The 19,423-nt window shown below is 57.1% G+C and overlaps 6 protein-coding genes across 6 annotated transcripts; 4 read left to right on the top strand and 2 right to left on the bottom strand.

The window, feature by feature from the left end:
* Positions 1 to 179: 179 nt before the first annotated feature.
* On the top strand, positions 180 to 2,012 carry LTHEOB_6849 (Cation efflux family protein; the record flags this gene model as incomplete). Its single annotated transcript, XM_035516149.1, has 3 exons — positions 180 to 723; positions 824 to 1,231; positions 1,342 to 2,012. The coding sequence occupies 3 exons, from the start codon at positions 180 to 182 to the stop codon at positions 2,010 to 2,012; spliced, it is 1,623 nt and encodes a 540-aa protein (XP_035371816.1).
* Positions 2,013 to 2,701: 689 nt separating this feature from the next.
* LTHEOB_6848 (D-xylulose kinase) lies at positions 2,702 to 4,820 on the bottom strand (the record flags this gene model as incomplete). The annotated part of the gene is made up of 3 exons (XM_035516148.1): positions 2,702 to 4,051; positions 4,111 to 4,595; positions 4,757 to 4,820. 3 exons carry the CDS (start codon positions 4,818 to 4,820, stop codon positions 2,702 to 2,704), a joined length of 1,899 nt encoding a protein of 632 aa, XP_035371815.1.
* Positions 4,821 to 6,129: 1,309 nt separating this feature from the next.
* LTHEOB_6847 (uncharacterized protein) lies at positions 6,130 to 7,373 on the bottom strand (the record flags this gene model as incomplete). Its single annotated transcript, XM_035516147.1, has 3 exons — positions 6,130 to 6,721; positions 6,779 to 7,078; positions 7,132 to 7,373. 3 exons carry the CDS (start codon positions 7,371 to 7,373, stop codon positions 6,130 to 6,132), a joined length of 1,134 nt encoding a protein of 377 aa, XP_035371814.1.
* A 4,035-nt stretch (positions 7,374 to 11,408) lies between these two features.
* LTHEOB_6846 (Alpha beta hydrolase fold protein) lies at positions 11,409 to 12,502 on the top strand (the record flags this gene model as incomplete). The annotated part of the gene is made up of 4 exons (XM_035516146.1): positions 11,409 to 11,483; positions 11,538 to 11,592; positions 11,646 to 12,335; positions 12,384 to 12,502. 4 exons carry the CDS (start codon positions 11,409 to 11,411, stop codon positions 12,500 to 12,502), a joined length of 939 nt encoding a protein of 312 aa, XP_035371813.1.
* Positions 12,503 to 13,444: 942 nt separating this feature from the next.
* Positions 13,445 to 15,246, top strand: LTHEOB_6845 (NTF2 and RRM domain-containing protein; the record flags this gene model as incomplete). Its single annotated transcript, XM_035516145.1, has 4 exons — positions 13,445 to 13,690; positions 13,737 to 13,811; positions 13,867 to 14,901; positions 14,956 to 15,246. The coding sequence occupies 4 exons, from the start codon at positions 13,445 to 13,447 to the stop codon at positions 15,244 to 15,246; spliced, it is 1,647 nt and encodes a 548-aa protein (XP_035371812.1).
* A 918-nt stretch (positions 15,247 to 16,164) lies between these two features.
* Positions 16,165 to 18,737, top strand: LTHEOB_6844 (Cell division protein GTP binding protein; the record flags this gene model as incomplete). The annotated part of the gene is made up of 3 exons (XM_035516144.1): positions 16,165 to 16,824; positions 16,980 to 17,451; positions 17,503 to 18,737. The coding sequence occupies 3 exons, from the start codon at positions 16,165 to 16,167 to the stop codon at positions 18,735 to 18,737; spliced, it is 2,367 nt and encodes a 788-aa protein (XP_035371811.1).
* Positions 18,738 to 19,423: the final 686 nt, after the last annotated feature.

The following is a 19,423-nucleotide window of genomic DNA, read 5'->3' as shown; positions in this document are numbered from 1 at the left end:
CGTAAAGGGCAACGATGACGAATGCACCGAGTACACACCACTGCGGCGGCCTGCTTCCCGCCGGGCCCTGTCAGAATCTTGTCCGCAAACCGCAGCTGTGAACTCCAGCGCAGCAACCGAACGCAGGCCAGACTGGGGGTTATCGCTGGAATCCGTCGCTAGCAGCTCGTCTCGCCCTTATGCTCGCGCGCATCGCCCGCAGCAATGGCGCGTCGTCCCTGTCCGTGTTACGCGTCGTGCGGCCGTGGGACCGGCCGCGAGTGATGGCCGGCGGAGGGCCACGTTCGTCTTGCGCCTCGACCTCCCTCTTGTCACCCACCACCGAGGCGCTGTTTAAGCAGCTCGCTCGCTCCTCGTCGACTTCCTCCCCCGCTCGCGCCGCCTATCCCGCCCTATCCGCCGCCATCGCCTTGTCCCCGCCGCCCACCCGCCCGCCAATCGCCCCCAATTGCCCGCGCTGCTGCTCCTCCCTCGCCGCCCGTCCTCCCAGCGTGCGCCGCCTCCGGAAGCTGAATCCTGCCATGAGCGCAACCCAGACCCGCGAGCACATGGGCCACAGCCACGGCCACGGCCACGGCCACCATCACCACGGCACCGATCCTGCCTTGCTGCTGAGCAGCGACAAGAATGATGCCGCCGTCCGCATCACCCGCCTCGGCCTGTTGCTCAATGTCGTTCTCGCCGTGGGCAAGGGCTTCGCTGGCTACTACTGGAACAGCAAGAGTGCGTTTTCCCCTGCTTTCCCTCGGAGCTCCCTTGCCATTGTGGGAGGAATACATAGTTCTGCCAGGAAAGTTGCTGACCGGGGGGCTGGACAACATAGTGCTCATCGGCGACGCCTTCCACTCGCTTTCGGACATGGTCTCGGATTTGATGACATTGCTGACGGTCAAGTGGGCCCTGCAGCCGCCGTCTGAGCGGTACCCCACGGGCTTCGGCAAGATCGAGTGCCTGGGCAGTTTGGGCGTCTCCTCGATTTTGCTGCTGGGCGGTTTGGGCATTGGCTGGAGCGCCGTGCTCTCCCTCAGCCAGATGTTCGCGCCTGAAGTTGCCGAGGCACTGGCCCATTTCGACTTTCTCGGTCTTGGCCATGGCCACGGCCATGATCACGGCGATCACGGACACGGCCATAGCCATAGCGCCGTTGATATGGCGGCTGCTGTGCCGCATCTGAACGCTGCGTGGCTGCTGTTTGCCTCTGCGGGCTTGAAAGAGTGGTTGGTTTATGCGAGTACGTTTTGACCCGCCAATTCCTCGCAACAGCCCTATTTTGAGGCCCCGTCCAGGACGGACGGCAGCCGGTTGACTGTGGAACAAACGCTAACGTCGAGGCAAAAACAGCCCGTAAGGTTGCCCGCGAAAGGAAGTCCAGCGTGCTCTTCTCGAACGCGATGCACCACCGTATCGACTCCTTCACGGCCATCCTGACGGCCGCTATCATCATGGCGTCCAACTTCGCGACCAACGCCGCCTGGCTCGACCCCGTCGGCTCGCTGATCATCACCGGCATGGTCGTCAAGGCCGGCTACGAAAACCTGTTCCAGGCCTTCAGCGAGCTCATCGACGTTTCCATCGACGACGAAATGAAGTCCTCGGTCCGCCGCGCGACTTCCAAGGCCCTCACCGACGCCGGCTTGGCGTCCTCCTCGCCAAACGGCGTCGTGGAGATCCGCAGCGTCGGAGGCCTCAAGTCCGGCCCCAACTACCTGCTCGAGCTCGAGCTGGCTGTGCCCAGCACCTGGACCGTCGACCAGCTGTCCGGCGTCGAGCAGCTCGTGCGCGCACGCATCGGCGCCAAGGTGCGCGGTGCGAAGCGCGTCAAGGTCAGGTTCGTGTCGGCGGAGGTGGAGCGCGAGGGCCCGGACTTTTTGGACGAGTTCATTCCGAGCGACGTTAGTGCGAAGAGCAGCCCCGGTGATCATGAGCATGAGCATGATCACGAGCACGAGCATCATATTCACGAGCACAAGCATGAGAATAAGGCGAATGGTGGCGTTACGAAGAGGAGATGAAAAGTGAGTGTTAGAGGGAAATGGAAGAGAAAAAAGATTGGCACATGCGCGCACTTCCGTCTGGTTTGCATCTATTGTTACTGTTGGAAAGAGAGAACATGAGAGAGAGAAAATACCCAGTTTTTTTGGTTTTTGTATTACTTGTCCCTATCTTTGTAGAGGTGGATGTCGCTCTGATTACATGTGTTTTGTTCTTCCCATGCCGAAGCGGCTTGCTCCTCAATCGATTGGCGAATTCAAGTAATCGTTTGCTCGTCTAGATTACGAATGAACGGAAACCGGGTGGCGTTCAAGAGGGCCATGTCCTTCGCTGTATTAGCTAGCATCCTCTCCTCAGTATTTTAGGCAGATGTGAACAGAAGAGATGTGAAAGAGAAATTGAGCATACTTGCTTGAATTCGGTTGCAAGACTAGCGTTGAAAAAGAATCAACGTTTATTCTGTCGCAGTCATCTTATTGCAGGAAGGGATTGTAAAGTCCGTAGCAGAAAAGCATTACAGATTCCTTGTTGCTTTGCTAGAGCTATTGCTAAATCGAACTAAGTCTATATCAATCTTTCAAAGAAAGGAAGCAATTTTCGTCGCCTTGCGTAGCCTACCTGTCCTTTTCTTCGCCCCCCCCTCTCTTCCCTCTCTCTTTGCATCTTTCGTCTTCGCTTTCCGTGCTCACTCACACGAGAAGAATCGTGTTCACTCCTCCCCGAACCTCTCCAACACCCATTTCTCCACGCCGTCGAACCCCTTAACAGCCTCCCCGTACCTTTCGAACACGCCCTCGCGGTAGCCCTCTGCAATCTTCTTCACGAAGCTCTTCTCATCCCAGCGCGCTTCGATGAACTCCTCAAACGTCTCAATGCCCTCGCCGGCCTTTTGTTTAAAGTTAGGCACCAGCTCCTCCGCGGAAGAAGTTTGTTGCTGGTGCACCTTGCGCTCGACGCCCCACACGGCCTTGTATGCGGCGCCCAACGCGCACGCGTTGCCGCCAATGTCGAGTCGGAAGATACCTTCGGCGCCGCCGAGCACCTGGCCGCACAGGTCGGCGATGGCGGCGTTCTGAGAACCGCCGCCAACGAGGTAGACGCGGCGCGGTTGTGCGGGGAGACTGACTCCAGATGCAGACTTCTGCGGAAGTACAAGACTGGCGCTGCGCAGACGGAGGGACAGGAACTGTGACTCTACGATGGCACGGGCATCGGTGGCAGGGCCGCCCCAGCGTGTGTCTTCGTCGGAAGAGAGTGGCGTGAGGGCAGCCTGGATGTCGGTGTGGGAGGGCGAGGATGTGGTCAGTTTCGATGGTTCGTACAGGAAGCGCCAGGTGCCAGCCTTGACGTTGGGCACGATTTCCGGGCGCGGGAAGAAGAGGCCGAGCTTCATAGGGGCCTTAGGATTGGAGTCGGGCTGGCCAAGAACAGCATCCGAGAGCGCGGTCGAGTTGTACTTTTCCCAAGACCTTTCGGGCTGGCCGGTAAGCACATTGAGCGCGTCGCGGACTTGCTCACGGGCGAGACCGCCGTTCTTGTAACAAAGCATGAACATGTACAGGCCGGCTGTGGTTGGGTGATTCATGAAGTGGTATGCTGGGTTGGGCTTGTACACGGGCGTGCTCATTAAGAAGGTCGTGCTCGTTCCAAGACTGACAATGGCGTCACCCTCCCTAAGAGGGAGAGCTAGGATCGTGGCCGGGTTATCGCCCGTGGCTGGGAGGATACTGCAGTCCTTGCTGAAGCCATAGCGGGAAACGAAATATGGGCTGACGGCACCAAATGACCTACCACCGTCCTCGAAAACATGGCCAAGCTTCTCCCTCAGAGAAGCAACACCGGAAGCCCCACCGGCGCAGAGGGTAAGCAAGTCCTCATGCCATTTACCGTTGTGGACATCCCACAGGTTCATTCCAGTGACATCGCTAATGTCGATGGGGGCAACCTTTCCCAGAAAAACAGACGAGATGAAAGAGGACACGAGAGAAATCCGGGACGTCTTCGCGTAGTGATCGGGGTACTTCTGACGGTAGCGCATGATCTGGGGCCCACTGAACCGCTTTTCGGACAATCAGTATTGTGCTGGTTCGAGAGCGAAGCCAGAGTTGTGGCGCTTACGTGGTGAGCCTTGCTTCCCGTCACCTCTGCCAGCTTTTCAGGGCTGCCCAAGCATTTATCAAACTCCTCGCACTGCTTCTGCGTACTTGCATCCTGCCAGTTCGGGCTGTGCTCATGTGCAAATGCGCCAAGCTCTTGAACATCCTTCCATTTACCATCCGCACTCTTTCCAATCAATTGCTCAGCCAGCCCTTTACCACTATCAAGGCTTCCCATGACCTTTTCAGCATTCGGGCCCCAGAATACTGTTCCATGCTGCATACCGGCACCAGCGATACCCTTCACGCGGCCGAAGTCGAGGCCCTGGGAATGCAGGCGCGAGAGCACCAGGTCCAAGGCCTCGAGCCACATGGCGACGGGCGCAAAGATCTCATTTTCGGCGGGATTGGTGAGCACACCCTTTTTGATGCCGTGGTGGGCGAGGTCGGCGTCGAAGTCAACAAGGGCGGAGTGGGCAAGCTTGAGGTCCGAGGACACGACTAGGCCTGCAGAATGGTAATACGCGTCAGTGAGCGGTTCCGGTGGATGGCCGCCTCTGTGCAAAGAGGCGGGGTTGAGATGTGGGAAGTGCGATTCGCTCGAGGTGCGGGGGGCAAGAGGATGAGTGGCGCCCAATGCGCGGGGTGCCGGAGGGAGGGGAAGGTACATTTGCATTGTTGGGTCGACAGGTCGAAGCCCATGTACAGGTCGCCGCTCGCTGCGTTTGCCATGGCTGCAGCTGGAGCTCTGGCGCTGTCGCAATAAGGGGGGGTTCGCAAGGCGGTGGTTCGGACGGAGGTGTTGGGTGTGGGTACTTTATGTGATGGTTAGGAAGCAGTTGAGCAGCAAGAACAAATTCTCAGACATCAAAGCTGCGGGGCGCCGTCAGGATATTATGGTGGGACAATTGGACGATGAGTTCGGAGAAGGAAGCGGGGACGAAGGGGCTTTGGCGTCAGGTGCGCGACGCGGTCAGGCTGCGGTCAAAAAAAGTACCCGGTGGGCGGACACGATAATCGTGACATGGGAGTGACGTGCAAGCTGGTAGCCAGTAAGACGTGGGGCAGCCGCCAGGGTTCAGCATTCGCTTATCAGCCCTGTCCGTGCCTGGCCCTTTACCCGGCCCCAGAAAAAAGGGACGCCTCCCCAATCGCGTGCCCTACCGGCTCTGGCTTTTATCCGGCGGGATGGCGAAACCGAGTTCCTGGTCCAGGAGTTCTCCTATCGTGGTCTAGACTGTGGTGTTGAGGTCTGCCCACTTCACAGAGTGGCGGTGTAAAGTCATTGCCGGCCCTGCAATGGCATTGGCTCCTCTTAAGCGGCATCCAGCTTTGCCTGCTCCGTCCGCCCGCCGGGGACTCGCCATCGTGAGCTCCACACTCGGCTATTGCTCTCGACATTGTTCCGCGCACATCGCTCGCCTTCCATAGTACGGCCACATCATCCGCTGCAGGCCTAATGGGTCCCCATCAATAACGGACCAATTGAGGCTTCTGTATACACAGCTCCCGCCCATCAGATAAGGCGTGCCGAACCTATCGAATAAGAGAAGGTAGTACGGCGTGACTGCAGCAAACCAACACCAACGTCGTATGCTCTATCGGGTAATTCACATCGTTAAACCACCCGACTCTAGCGGTCATGGCCTTAGACTCATAGGGGGCAGGTGTTTCGAATGAGCATTTTGACTTTTGCAAAACGTGGCCGCTATGAGCCCCAGGACCATGTCGGTCCCACCTTCAAGACGTCCCCACCTGCATGTACAATATGCCCCGCATGCCTTGTAGATCGGTGGCAGAAACCCACTTAACTGCCAGGAACAGACACGAGATCGATCGAGCAACCAAATATTTAACATTAGATCGTCAACGAGAGTAGATCTGTCTGGCCTCTCTTCAGAGGGCGTGATATTATCCCAAAAACAAAACGCCGTTGCCCTTTTCGTGAGGACTGAAACCCGGGTATACCACCATCACAGATAAAGAAGCGAGAATTATCGACATAGAAAAGGGAGCCACCTGGGCCTCCCCCTGAGGTTATTTACGCTTGCCTCAATGGCAAATCACCGCTCCCATTGAGGGAGTTGTACGCCTTTGTCCTCGGCGTTGCCGGATACGGCGCCGGGGCTGGTAGCGGAGGGCTGGGCGAAGTTGTGTGAACAGGTGACACGGGCGGCTGGGGGTAGTTTTGCATCTCCCATTGCTGCTTGCTCCAGTCCACTTGACCATCCGGCCCATAGTGCGTCATTGGTGCGGGGTGCACAGGCTGCGGAGTTTGCGGACTGCCGTAGTTCTGCTGCCATTGCGCATACGCTCCACCGGGGGTAAAGGGAGAGCGCGGCGGATACGTTGCGCTAGCCGGGCCATAGGGTGTATGCGGAGCAGCGTACGGCGATGTAGGCGCGTAGGACGGTGAGAGCGGGTGGCCCTGCTGGCTCCAGTATTGTTCGTTGGTCATCTGGAGTTGTTGCTGATGAATGGATGCAGCTTCGGCGGCGAGTTCGGCTTTCATCGCTTCGAATTTCGACTTGCGCTCGGCCTTGGCTTGGACTCTCTCGGCATGCTGCTCTTTTTGGGCCTTGGTAGGAATCATGGAATGGACAGCGAGGATGAAGAAGATGCCGAATAGTACACTACGAGCATTGCGACGTCAGCAGGGGTGTGGGTAGCGGAGGAGAGGAATAGCTTACATCATCAAGCAGGTGAGCACAAATGCGCTCTTTGCTTGCAGGCAGTAGCCCTTCAGTTGCGAGGTGGTAGCCACGCTGCAGCTCTTGCCAATGTACCAGGGGAGCCCGGTCGAGGGGCGCCTCGGGTCGATGGTATCCTTGCCGGACTGGCCATATGCACTGTAGGCATACAAGGCAATCTCGAGGGCATGGACGAGAAGCGAAAGGATGGGGTAGAAGACATGCATTATGAACATGGGGATCTTGCAGAGCATGATGAACATTGAAAGCACCGAGATGACAAGGTTCCACGAGGTAATACTATCAGCCATGTCAGTTTGCGCGCGACGTCAAGAGATGGCAGAGAGACTGACAATTGGCTCCAAACGAGGGGTGTCTTCACGGGCCTATAGTTCGCCATGGCGTACAGGACGGTGTTGGGGGCGCTGTTGTAGCCCAAGTCACCGCCCTCCTGCCATAGCTTGGTGCGGTACAAGTTTGGATTCGCGATGCCGAACAGCGTCAGCACGGGCACGGTCAAGGCGAACTCCAGAAGAAGCAGGCCCAGCATGAGCTTGCGGGTGCGCCACGTGCGCGAGATGAAGAAGCCGGCCATGGGGTCGTTGGCTGTCGTTTGCCGCTGGGAAGGCTGAAACGGGTGCTGTCGAGAAGCAGTCGGGAGCTGCGCTGAGACGTTTCTGTCGCCGGCCGGCGGCAGAGAGACGAGCACTGGAGCTGGCGGGCACAGAGGGAGAGGGCCGAGGGAGGGGAGTTGGAGGACTTGGGCGGTGCAGGTCTTTTGGCGACCTGGCCGGGCGGCGGGCGAATATCATCTGCAGGTCAGCCGACGGCCAGCGCGCACGCTGCCGGGATCTTGCCCAGGCCATTGCCGAAGCGCGGCCTGTGAGAGCGTGCGGTGCGACGCGGCGAGGGCAAGAACGTGCATTTGCGCCCTCGTTGGCTGCGCCGGGGATGCGCGGTGATGGGGGCGCTTACAGGCCCGCCAATGGGAGCGCCCGACGCCGGCGCCCCGCTGTGATCTGGCTAGCCGCTTCAACGCACGGGGTCGGCGGCTACGGGCGTGACAGCCCACAAGAAGCTTCTCAAGCAGTGGATCGCGAAGCTTGCGCGGCGAGATGTGCAGCTCACCATCTCGCCATGCCCGCGTCAGCCTTCTCAGCACTTGCGACTGCCCGTCTCCCGTGCCCGCCCGCCGCGCTGCCCTCCTGCAGCTGGCCCAATCCGGTAAGGCCTATCTCCGCAACTTCATACACCCTCAGAAGGGCAAAAAAGGGCACCCGGCAGTCCATGCGCGCCCTGCCGTCTCGCTCCTAGAACACGCTCGGCCCTGGGGCGAAAACGCAGCTAACATAAGCCTTGGTTCTGACTCTGACTATCTTTTCTTACCACCACTTCTCACAAAGCACTCGATCAGCACTCATTCCCTGCTGCCCGCGCAAGAACTCCACCAGTTCGTCCGTCATCTGAGGCGGTCCACACACGTAGCACACTGTCTGTTCCCTGTCCGAGTCCCCCAAGGCCTCAAGAACGTCCTTAGAAGTCAACCGACGATATAAAATTTCCGGGCCTCGGAGCTTATGCCCACCTGCACCTGTCAGGAAGAACCTCAACCTCAACTGTTCCGGCCTGGCAGAGGCGATGTGTAGCAGTCGATCGGCAAAAAGAATCTCGCCGTCCGTCATCTTGGTGGCGTAGATGAACTCCACCGAACGAGGCATGCTGTTAGTGTGGTGCAGGTGTGAAAGGATGGAGATCAAAGGGCTTGTGCTCGCTGTCAGCTTCTGAGCCTCCGGTCAAAGACAGGCGACTGACTTGATTCCCAAACCCCCAGCGATGAAAACCGCTTTCCCAACTTCTTGCACGGCTATCGGCGGAGGCCATACGAAGCTGCCACCCACTCGAACCTCTACGCCAGAGCCGATAATCTCGGATTCTGGACGCCAAAGCCATGCTGCCGGGGCATTTGGGCTTTTCTGAACTGCGAGCTCCAGATACGGACGGACCGCCTTATTCTCCTGCTCAACCGCCCTTGAATCGACATTTAAACACTCGTCGGACCCGGCGGCCGGTGGAGTAGCATGCACCGGCGCTGAGGTGATTGTGAAACCTCCAGCCTCGTCTACTCCCGGTAGATAGACATCAAGCCATTGTCCGGGAAGAAACTACCACATTAACAAATGCGAAGTGATGTGTTGCCTCCTGAGATAGCTTTACGTGCAAAGCATGGGAGACAGTCACGATGCACCACTCACCTTGACTCCGTCGCCTGAAGCACGCAGTTTGAACAGCCGCGTGGTGGGGTTAATTCGATCGATTTTAGCAAGGCTGAGAGAATGCAGAGTCGGGTCACGAGGCTCGTTGGCCGTGCGATCGACGTGTGGAATGCTGTCCAGCTCTCGCTCCATCTTAGATATCGATATAAATGAAGCCTGGAGGACAGGACGCGCATCTGCGCGAAGCCGAAGTAGGGAAGGTCGTGAGAGAAGAACAAGGTTATGACGACTAAAGAGAGGACGATAGTTGAGCATAACAGGAAAGAGACGGTGCACGGAGAGGCTTGTGTTCGGAGAGTCGCCTGCAGGGACAGGACAGATGCAACCGATTGATTGGAAAGGCGGTGCTGCAGTTTCTGCGGAGTAGTGCGGGGTCACACAGGCTATCGATAAAGAAAAGGTGCCTGAGGCTGGGAGGCCTGACCTTGCACATGTACATACACAGAGGTACATATTATCCTACTATAGTGGGGGCCATCCGCATCGAGTCCAATTTGGTGGAAATGATCTTCTCCCTTGTCCGCCAAGTGAGCAATGTGATATTTTGGTTCATTGCTGTTGCTGTGCTGCACGAGCGCTTAAGTGACTCCCATCCCCAATGAGCCCAGAAAGAAACCTCATTAACCCTTTCGCCCCGGAGGCATTCGTTGAGTTCCATGTCCTTTTCTACTTCCTCTCCCTCCTGGCTGGTCCAAAATCCGAGTTACTCGCACAATCATCAGCATCAGGCATACTTTCCTTTCTGTACCTCTCCTTGTGCGCGGCCTTGGTCGCTGCTGTCGATGAGCCATCTTGTTATTGGCCAGATGTGCGTGGGGTCCAACATCAGGGGAATTATGGGGTTCTGGCTAACAAAAGGCTCTAGGGCTCCCTTGATTCAACTGGATTCGTTTGCAATCTCACGGCTGTCGCGAATGGTGGAGCGAGTCCGTGTTGTCGCAAGAACGATGCGTGTTACGAGAGTGGTAGCTGCTTCCAAGACTGGTCTGGTGTGACCTATCGGCAAAGCTGTACAGATTCATCGTGGCATGAACCCGACTGTCCGTCTATGTGCCTGTCAAAAGGTGCGATCCCTTCGCCTGGTCAGCTCTGGTGGGTACTGACTCTCATAGGGAAATTGAGTGACTCAGTATGGATTCAGCAATGCAACATTTCGGAGGCGCAAGCATGTGGCTTGGAGGGGGCATCATGCTGTGAAAATGAAAGCAACTATTTCCAATGGAAGCCCGGGTACATTACTGCTGTCATCAACAGCGATGGATCGAATCGCCTTCTCCCATACATAGAGGAGGACGCAAACAGCAGTAGTAGTAGCACCTCATCTCCGACATCCGCAAACTCTGCATCAATATCTACACCCGCAACGGACACCGGTCACGTTTCGACCGCACCAACGTCGACGGACGTCACCAAAACTCGCAGTGCCGCAATAGCAGTTGGAGTTGTGTTTGGGCTTCTCTGGCTTCTATCATCGGTCGGAATGGTCGTGTTCTGGCGTAAATATAAAACCGAGCGTACAGTGAGGCTAGCAGAGCAGGATAAGCCCTTAGGAAACGTTACCGCGCAACAATACTATTATCAGCAGCCCGCCCCTACTTTTTCGCCCATTGAGATGCCGACGGAGAATACATCGAACGAGCTTCCTGTTAGGAAATAAGAGGCCAGCAGCATGGACTCGCGGAGAACCGGCGTTGGATACGTCAAGTGGCAGGAACGCGTAAACGTATGCCATAGAACTTGAATGGTAATGTTTGCAAGCTCTCAAAGATTTTTGGACCAGACGCCATTTTACACTCGCCCTGCGTAGGTACTGAAAGTTTATGTGCAACTCACATTTCTACCCCGATATTAGTGCAGTCGCTTTTGTAATGCCCGGAGGGACAAAGTCTTTGCAACCCACCGTGGTATCGATTCTCAGCGAAAACCCGATGAACTTGATGTAGCTGCCATCGAAGGGCCCCTCCTATGCGCCCACTCATCATTGTAGTTGAGTACCGCAGCCGGCTACAAAGGATTCTTCGCCTGAGCTTTACCTTCGTTCCGTGTGGGCAAAACAACGGATGAAGCCGGGCGGGGTGAAGGGGGTTTACAGCGGTAGTTCCACGTGTAGTGTGGGTGGCACCGTTGAAGCCCCGCCGTGTTAGCCTGTTTCTTAGGCGAATCAGATCGCACAAGCGGACGGAAGCGGAAATTATTGGTATTTGCGGCGTTGAAAGATGGTGTTGGCAGCAACGTCGTATCGATAACCGAGGGTTCACATGCAACCCCGGCTTCGTCATCGCTCCGCCAACCTGACTTTCCACCTCACCTAGCGCTTCTCTACGCGTCCCTGTACTTCGACTGAGCCCTCACCCACCATGGCTTCGTTTACCACCGAAGAAGGCGTGCATACCACAGAAGATGCGGCCAAGCTGTACACAAAGACTTGGATGGTGTGAAAGCCTCCCCAGATGTGACGGCTCCCAGCTGACGCTTGCTTCCGCAAGCCCACAGGCGAGGTGAAAGCGCGTCTTGTCTTCGTGCATGGCTTCAGCGACCACTGTGAGCTCCGGCAGCTTTCCCGCTCGAATCAACTGCCCACTGACCTCGCGCAGGCAACGCTTACGGCGTTCTCTTTCCTACACTCGCTTCCAAGGGCATAATCGTCTACTCATTCGACCAGCGCGGCTGGGGCATGTCTGTCAAGAACATGTCCCAACGCGGTCTCACCGGCCAGACCTCGACCGTGCTTGGAGACATTGCCTCGTTCATAACCGCCCTGCCGAAACATTCGGCGCCGCTCTTTCTCATGGGCCACTCCATGGGTGGTGCTCAAGTCCTGCACTTCGCGGCAACCGGCCCTCCATCGGTGCTCCGCACAATCCGTGGCTTCCTCGCCGAATCTCCCTTCATTGCGCTTGCTCCAGCGTCGCGCCCGTACAAGATCACAGTGCTGCTAGGCCAGATGGCAGCTAAGGTCGCTCCACACAAGCAGATGGTGAATAAACTGGACGAGAGACTGCTGAGCAGAGACCCGGAGGTACAAAGGGAGTACGTCGAAGACCAACTTTGTCACGACACGGGAACGCTAGAAGGTTTAGCTGGCATGCTGGACCGCGCAGGAACGCTGGAAAGAGGAGAGGTGCGGTTGCTGGAAGGAGCGGGCGAGGGCGGAAAGACAAGGGTATGGGTCGGTCACGGCACGGCAGACGGAGTGACAGAATTCGGGCCGGTGAAAAAGATATTTGACGAGTGGAAGGTCCAGGACAAAGAGTTCAAGGTTTACGAAGGGTGGTTCCACAAGCGTGAGTTCCGGCTTCCTTGCATCTTCTCTTCGGTTGCTAATGGCGCAGTGCACGCGGAGCCGGGCGACGACAAATACACATTTGCAAACGACGTTGCCTCGTGGATATTGGCAAGATCGGGGAACTTGAGCCAACTTCAAGAGGTAGGAACGAGGTCGAGACTTTAATTAAATAGCGCTGATGATTTCCTGTTCATGGGTAGAGATGACAGTGATCTCTATTAGCAATTTGAACAAGCTGAACGAGGGAAGACGCCGGGTGGATGGTGTGTGCTGGCGTCGTGGAAGCGATCTGGCTAGATCCCCGACAAAGTATCCTGGTCACTGCCGTACATTTAGCATGCAGATCAAGAATGACACGCGAGGTGATCGCCAGCTCAATGGAAGAAGGTCAACTGCGAACACGGTGAATCTGAAAGCCAATTTCCAAGCTGCAAGCCGCCAGCACAGCAGCCGTATAAATCAATGCTCTAGAGCGGATGCTTAGCGACGGCGGGTGAATGTTCCATACCGACGTCGTCTCGCGTGTTAGAAAGCGACGCGAAGGCCCGCGCCATGTTCCGAAACACGGACTGCTCAGACGAACGTCATAGGATTCGCAGGAGCTGCCATGAGCGGCGCAGGGATGGGAGGGCGGAGGTAGTCGAGCAGCGCAGCGGCTGGCTGGCGCGCTCGGACTCGATGACGGGTTGGCCCGCGCGCCGGCCGGCGGAATCTTTGCTTTTGAAATTCGTCTACTGCCACCCGCACGCTCTCCATCTCCAACACACCCACACAACCACACCCAACCTCCAATCCCGCGACCCCCCCGCGCTCGCCCTCATCTCCGCGCCGTATTGCCGCCACTTGCAGGCCCTCTTTTCGCGCGCTCCATCCCTACCTCCTCCGCCTCTCCCACTTGAGCGTCGCTGCGCATCACCATTCAATTAGCCACCACAAGCGCGACTGACAGGTTCGCCAACACGTCCGCTGCATCGCGCGCGCAGCTCTCGGTGACGGCGCGTCGCTGACTCGAAGCAGATTCAACCCGTCGTCGCCTCACTATAGCTGATAGAACATCCACAACTACTCTCGCGACACCCACCTTCTGCCATCTCCACTACCGGCAAAATGGCAACTGAGCAGGCAGCCATGTCCATGAACGGCACCTATGCCGCTCATCAGGGTCAGGCGTACGACCAGAACTACGCCGCGCACAATGCCAACGCCGCCGCCTACAGCGCTGCTCAACACTCCACCTCCACTCCCCAGTCGACCAGCTCTAACAGCGCTGCCGATATCCCCAAGGATGAGGTTGGATGGTACTTCGTCGAGCAGTACTACACCACTCTTAGCCGGACGCCCGAGAAGCTCTTTGTATGTCTTCCACCTCTTGCAGGAAGATTGGCGCTAACGGCAGTAGCTCTTCTACAACAAGCGCTCGCAATTCGTTTCGGGTGTCGAAGAGGAGAAGGTCGATGTTAGCGTTGGACAGAAGGTATGCCACCGAGTCCCATTGAAGGGGATTTGGCCGGAGTACTGATGATGGATAGGCCATCAACGACCGCATAAAGGAGCTGGATTTCAAGGACTGCAAGGTCCGCGTCACCAACGTCGACTCTCAGGGATCCGATTCCAACATTGTCATCCAAGTCATCGGCGAGATCTCTAACAAGAACCAGCCGCACCGCAAGTTCACCCAGACCTTCGTCCTTGCTGCTCAGACCAATGGCTACTTCGTCCTGAACGACATCTTCAGGTACGTCAAGGAGGAGGAGGAAGAGCTTGCCGAGGAGGAGGTTGCCCAGGATACCACTGCTGCCCCCGCTGGCTACCAGGAGCCTGCCCCGAGTGCTCAGGAGCCTGCCGCCGAGGTTCCAGCCCATGAGACTGTTGCCAATGAGGAGGAGGTCGCTCAGGTTGACAACAAGCTCGAGGAGATCCAGAAGGAGGAGACCCAGCGCCCTGTCTCCCCGCCCCCTGCTCAGGAAAATGGCACCCCCGTTCCGGAGGCTGCTGAGGTTGTCGAGGCCGAGGAAGCTCCCGTCGCTGCCGTCAGTGCCACGGAAATCCCCACCACCGAGCAGGCTGCTACTGAGGTCGCCGAGGAGGCCGCTCAGCCGGAGAAGCCTGAGGAGCCCGCTCCCACTCCTGCTCCTGAGCCCGCGAAGGCCGCTCCCGCTCCTACGCCGGCCGCCCCTACCAAGCCGATGAGCTGGGCTATGAAGGCTGCCTCTGCCAACAAGTCCGTCGCACCAGCTGTCCCTGCTGTTCCGGCGGTTCCTGCTCAGGCTGCTGCTCCTAAGGCTGCCCCTGCTCAGAGCAAGCCTGCTCCCGCGCCCGCTGCTGCCACGGCTGCTGCTGCCGCCGCTCCCGCTGCCGCTGAGTCGCCCGCGGACAGCCAGCAGGATGGCTGGCAGACTGCTGAGCACACGAAGCGCCAGTCTCGTGCCCAGAACCAGCCCTCCGAGCCCACCTCTGTTCGTGCCTACATCAAGAACGTGTATGAGAACATCGACGCGGATGCGCTGAAGGCGTCCCTCTCCAAATTCGACAAGATTACCTACTTCGACATCAGCAGGCCGAAGGTAAATTCGCCCCCACGTTGCACGCTCAGGACAGGATGCTGACTATGTCAATAGAACGCTGCTTTCGTTGAATTCGCTACTCAGGACGGCTTCAACGCTGCCGTCGCTGCCAACCCCCACACGGTCAACGGCCAGACGATTTACGTCGAGGAGCGCCGCCAGCCCGGCGGCCAGTTCCAGCGCTACCCTTCGCGCGGCGGCTCCATCAGCCGCGGCCGCGGTGGCGCTGACCGCCCTGGCCAGGGCCGTGGTGGCTTCAACAAGGATGGCGGCCGTGGCGGCTTTGCTCCCCGCGGCAGGGGCGGTGCCTCGACCCCCCGCCGCGGCGGCAACGCGGCTGCTTAAAGAAATCCATTCCTATTTCATTGCGTGTATCAATTTCCTGCCTGTTCTTTTGACTCGACGAATCCTCGGTGGTCACGAATTATGCCTCAGGCTTCTCTCTTGTATTCTAGGGCTCTTCGCGGAAAAGCTGATCTGATTCGGGTAACGGAAAAGTATGGGTTTCATGCACGAGTCTTTGCTTTTTTCTACCTAGCATAGCGATTTTGCTTTTTCACATCTCCTTTCCTTCGTTTCCTTTGGGAAAAGCGCGCCTTGGCTAAGAAGGCCTCCGGCTTCACGCGCCACCGAACATGCGGTGTGGAGGAGGTAATTGCTGTATTTGGTCACAGCAGTGGTGGTGGTGGTGGTGGTTGATAGACGTGCTGGAAGCAATGTACAGCTTCTTTGAAATCGCAAGCTTGGGAGGGAGGGTGGCGATGTAGGTTAGATTCGGGAGCAATGTGTATGTATAGCTGCTCAGCGAATAGCGACAAAAAGTACCAACAGCCTTACCGTTTCACTGCCCGAGGCGCAGACAGGCCTGTTCGTGCGGGCAGGGTCGCTAGCGCGTCAGGCAGCGCTCGGCACCTGACACACTTGACCTCGCGCGCCGCTCACTCCAGGTCAGACTACCTGCAAACCACCTCTCCTTAAGCTCTGTCGCAGCGCGTCTCAGCCTCCCGCCGCGGCTATCTCCTTTTCCCTGCAGCATTGCGAGCTTCGGCGTCGTTATCTGCCCACCGCCACCCAGCTATAGCACCCAGTGGCCCCTGCACTGCAGCGGGGTACCGCCAGATCGTCGTCATCTCCATTCGGCCAGCCATAGTGCTCCCCCTCGACGAATGCCCGACCACCACCTGCGACCTGCTAAATAGTCGACATCTCTCCGGCGCGGATGATACCACAGCGCGTCCCCAGCGACCCAGCGACAATACCATCATGAGGCCACCCGCCGGCGGCGACGCAGCCGCAGCCGCAGCACCGCATCCCTCGTCCCGACTCCTCCGTAAGTCGAGCAACGGCGCCGATCACGTCTCCAACCCTGCGCCGCAAGCCGCCACGGGCCCGACCGGCCCCACGAGCTTCTTCCTGTGCAGCGAGGACGAGATGCAGCACACCATGCAAGCCTCCAGCACCAAGGAAAGCACCTATGGCGTTCAAAGCCTGGATGATGCTCTCGGCGCTGCTTTCGGCGATAAGGGAACTAGCGATCAGGCAGACAAGAGCAGCTCCCCAAAGCCGCGCTGTAGAGCCGACCAAGCGAAGAAATGGTCCAAAGAGGTTGCGCAGGTGCAGAAAGAACTGCAGGATGCCATGAGCGGCACGACAAGACCTCGTGCCCCCGCTCGCAAGCTGTCGGCCAGCACGCTCTCGTCACACCCGCCGCCCCCGCCTCTTACCCCGGTGCAATTCGAGCTTAGTTCAGGCCCCGCATCAGATCTACCCAGCACCCCAAAGAGCGTTAGCTTGAAGAGCTTCAGGCTGTCGGATGAGGAAAGCCAGGCTGATGAAGCGGCGAGTCAAGCCATCGTGACAAGCGACGAAGAGGATGACGGCCTTGTCGAGAAGGAGGAAGTCGAGAACACTGTGCCACAGCTGGTTATGCCCAGCATTCAAATGCCAAAGAGGCGGCCCTTTACCGAGAAAGGAAAGAACATGGGAAGGCTGAAGGTGTTGATTGCCGGAGAAGCAGGCAAGTTATTTGCAGCGCTGGCCATTTGAAGCTCGGCTAACTGATCCCAGGCGTGGGCAAGACCTCTCTTATCAGATCCATAGTGCAGCTATGCGAGGATATTGTACATGTGGATCCTCTCGTTGCCAGTCCCTCTCTCTCTCAACCTGCCGACTTTCAAAAGGGCAAGTCAAAGCTCAAGAAGCAGCGCGCATCGGGCACGACGAGCATCACGGAGGTATATGCCAGCACGCGCGCCTATCCAACATGGTGGTCGGATAAGTTGGATGTGGAAGACAGCCGCACGTTGCGGAGGCGGAAGAGTATGGGTGACACGGTACTTGAACGCAATCTGTGCTTTGTCGACACGCCGGGATTTGATTCGACCAACAACTCGCCGGCGCAGATGGAGCCCATTGTTCATTACATCGAATCGTTGCTTCATCGCAACGCATCACTCAGTGCTATGAGCGATAGTGATCTCCTCGGCATACTTAGCGGCAACGGCGGAGTTCAAGTCGATGTCGTATTTTATATGCTGAAGCCCTCCGATGGTGAGCCGACAGATGGTTTAATTCATTCGCACAATAGGCTGATTCCTGCAGGCGCTGGCTTCTCACGAAGCATCCAACACATCCGCCGGCTTTCTTCTTTTACTAATGTTATTCCTCTCATTTCCCACTCGGATTCCCGCGACAAAGAAAAGATCTCCTCCTTAAAGACTACTGTGCTTCAGCTCCTCCAGGCCGAAGGCGTGCGTCCGTTCCTCTTCGGAAAGAGCATGGAAGAGGCTATGAATGCCGCCCAAACCTCCCTCGACTGCGCCTTTCCCCAAGACTCAAACCCTTTCTTCGAAACCCCAAAGCCCGTCTTCACTCCTGGTCCCTTCGCCATCACCTCCGCCTCAGCTTCCGACAGCGAGATCATGGACGCTTCACTGCTCATGTCTCCGGATTATATCCAACCTCTTGTTCCGTCAGAACTTGCCGCTTTGGTCAATCAAGTCTTCAACCAAGACACAATATCGTGGTTGCGGCATTCTGCAGCTAAAAAATTCCTCCGTTGGCGCAATGAGCGCATCCAAGGCGAAAGCCTCAACATGCATGGCTTTGGACTGAACACTGGAGCTGCACCGCAAACAATCCCCAATTCTACGCACTACCCTGGCAGGTCGTTTTCGTACCAGGCCTCTGCTACGTCCTCTATTCTGTCTTCTCCTTCGCCCAGTCAGGTTCTCATTCCACGCCCGGGAACTGGCAGTACCGCGAACACACCTTTCTCACCGACCGCATCATACACCCACATATCACCTGCCTCTCCCAGTAGCGTGGCCGGCGGCAATAACTACACGATCACCCGCTTCAATGAGCAAAGTTATCGCGAGGAGAGGATGGCACAAGTTCGGCTGGCCAAGTGGGCTGCAGACTTGCAACGAAGCCTGCAGAATGAGCGTCGCCGTTTTGAAGAATTAGAGCGGGAGAAAAGGACACGCTGGCTGCTCGATCAAGTGGGCCGGGAAGTCCTGGACGGTCGCATCATTCCGGCCGACGACCTGCAGCCGCACTACGATCCTGCTCTCTGGTCCCTGACGCGCCAAGCAGATCTGGACGAGCGCATCAAACGGGAGTCGAGATGGTCGTCAGCAAAGGGTGGGAAGCTGGATCCGCGTGATCCTTTGGGGTTGTGCGATTGGAGCGATGATATGAAGAAGGGTGGCTTGATAGTCGTGCAAGTGCTCGGCGGCGTCGGCGTGTTGGGCGCGGTAGTGGTGGCGGTTTGGCAATGGAGAAGCCAGGGTAGTAGTGGCCTCCTCGGCGGCTGGTTCGGTGCGAGTGATTGAAATATTGTCAGGCAGACGGTCTGATTGGATATGAACTTGCTTTGGATGATGGAATGGGTACGCGCCTTTTATGAGACGATGCGTGCAGGGCACGATCGGTTTTTATGGATTCCCTTATGGTAAACGTGGACATCAGCCGACGGATGGATGCTGGCTGGGCGGACAAATTTATGGGCAACAATGGCTGACATGACATCCTTCAATGATACCCGGGGTGGAAAACAAAAGCCTTTTGTTGACAAGGAGGACGCGCGGGTAAAAGGGCTGGAGAAGTACATGCCCTTTCTCATCTAACACAGTTCATTCCAGGCGAAAGAGGAGTTGGCGCTTTCCCTTTTATTATCATTATTATTATTATTTCCCGTTCAAATTCCCTCTTTCTTCATCCTCAACTCTTCTTGAATCAGGGGATATCTCCTCGCGATTCCAAAGCTTCCCGCATCACTGCTCCGGCGTACTTTCAGAGAATCGGGGGTTTTCTTCTCCTAGTTAGGTAGCGATGTAGTGAGGACAGCATGGAGTCTGCAATCCCCATAAATTGAATTTTATGCATGCGTGTCCAGGAACCTAGGATAACAGTCTCGTGAAAAGCTTCTCCCACCACCGAGTGGCAGGGCGCTGACCTTCCCGAAGCTTTCTCACTGGAAACATGGTACTTGACTGAAGTGAGTTGAGTCTGCATCTGA

Source organism: Lasiodiplodia theobromae, assembly GCF_012971845.1.
Source record: "Lasiodiplodia theobromae strain AM2As chromosome Unknown scaffold_20, whole genome shotgun sequence".
Taxonomy (NCBI): domain Eukaryota; kingdom Fungi; phylum Ascomycota; class Dothideomycetes; order Botryosphaeriales; family Botryosphaeriaceae; genus Lasiodiplodia; species Lasiodiplodia theobromae.
Note: the sequence above shows the minus strand (reverse complement) of the source record. Positions and strands in the feature narration are given on the sequence as shown.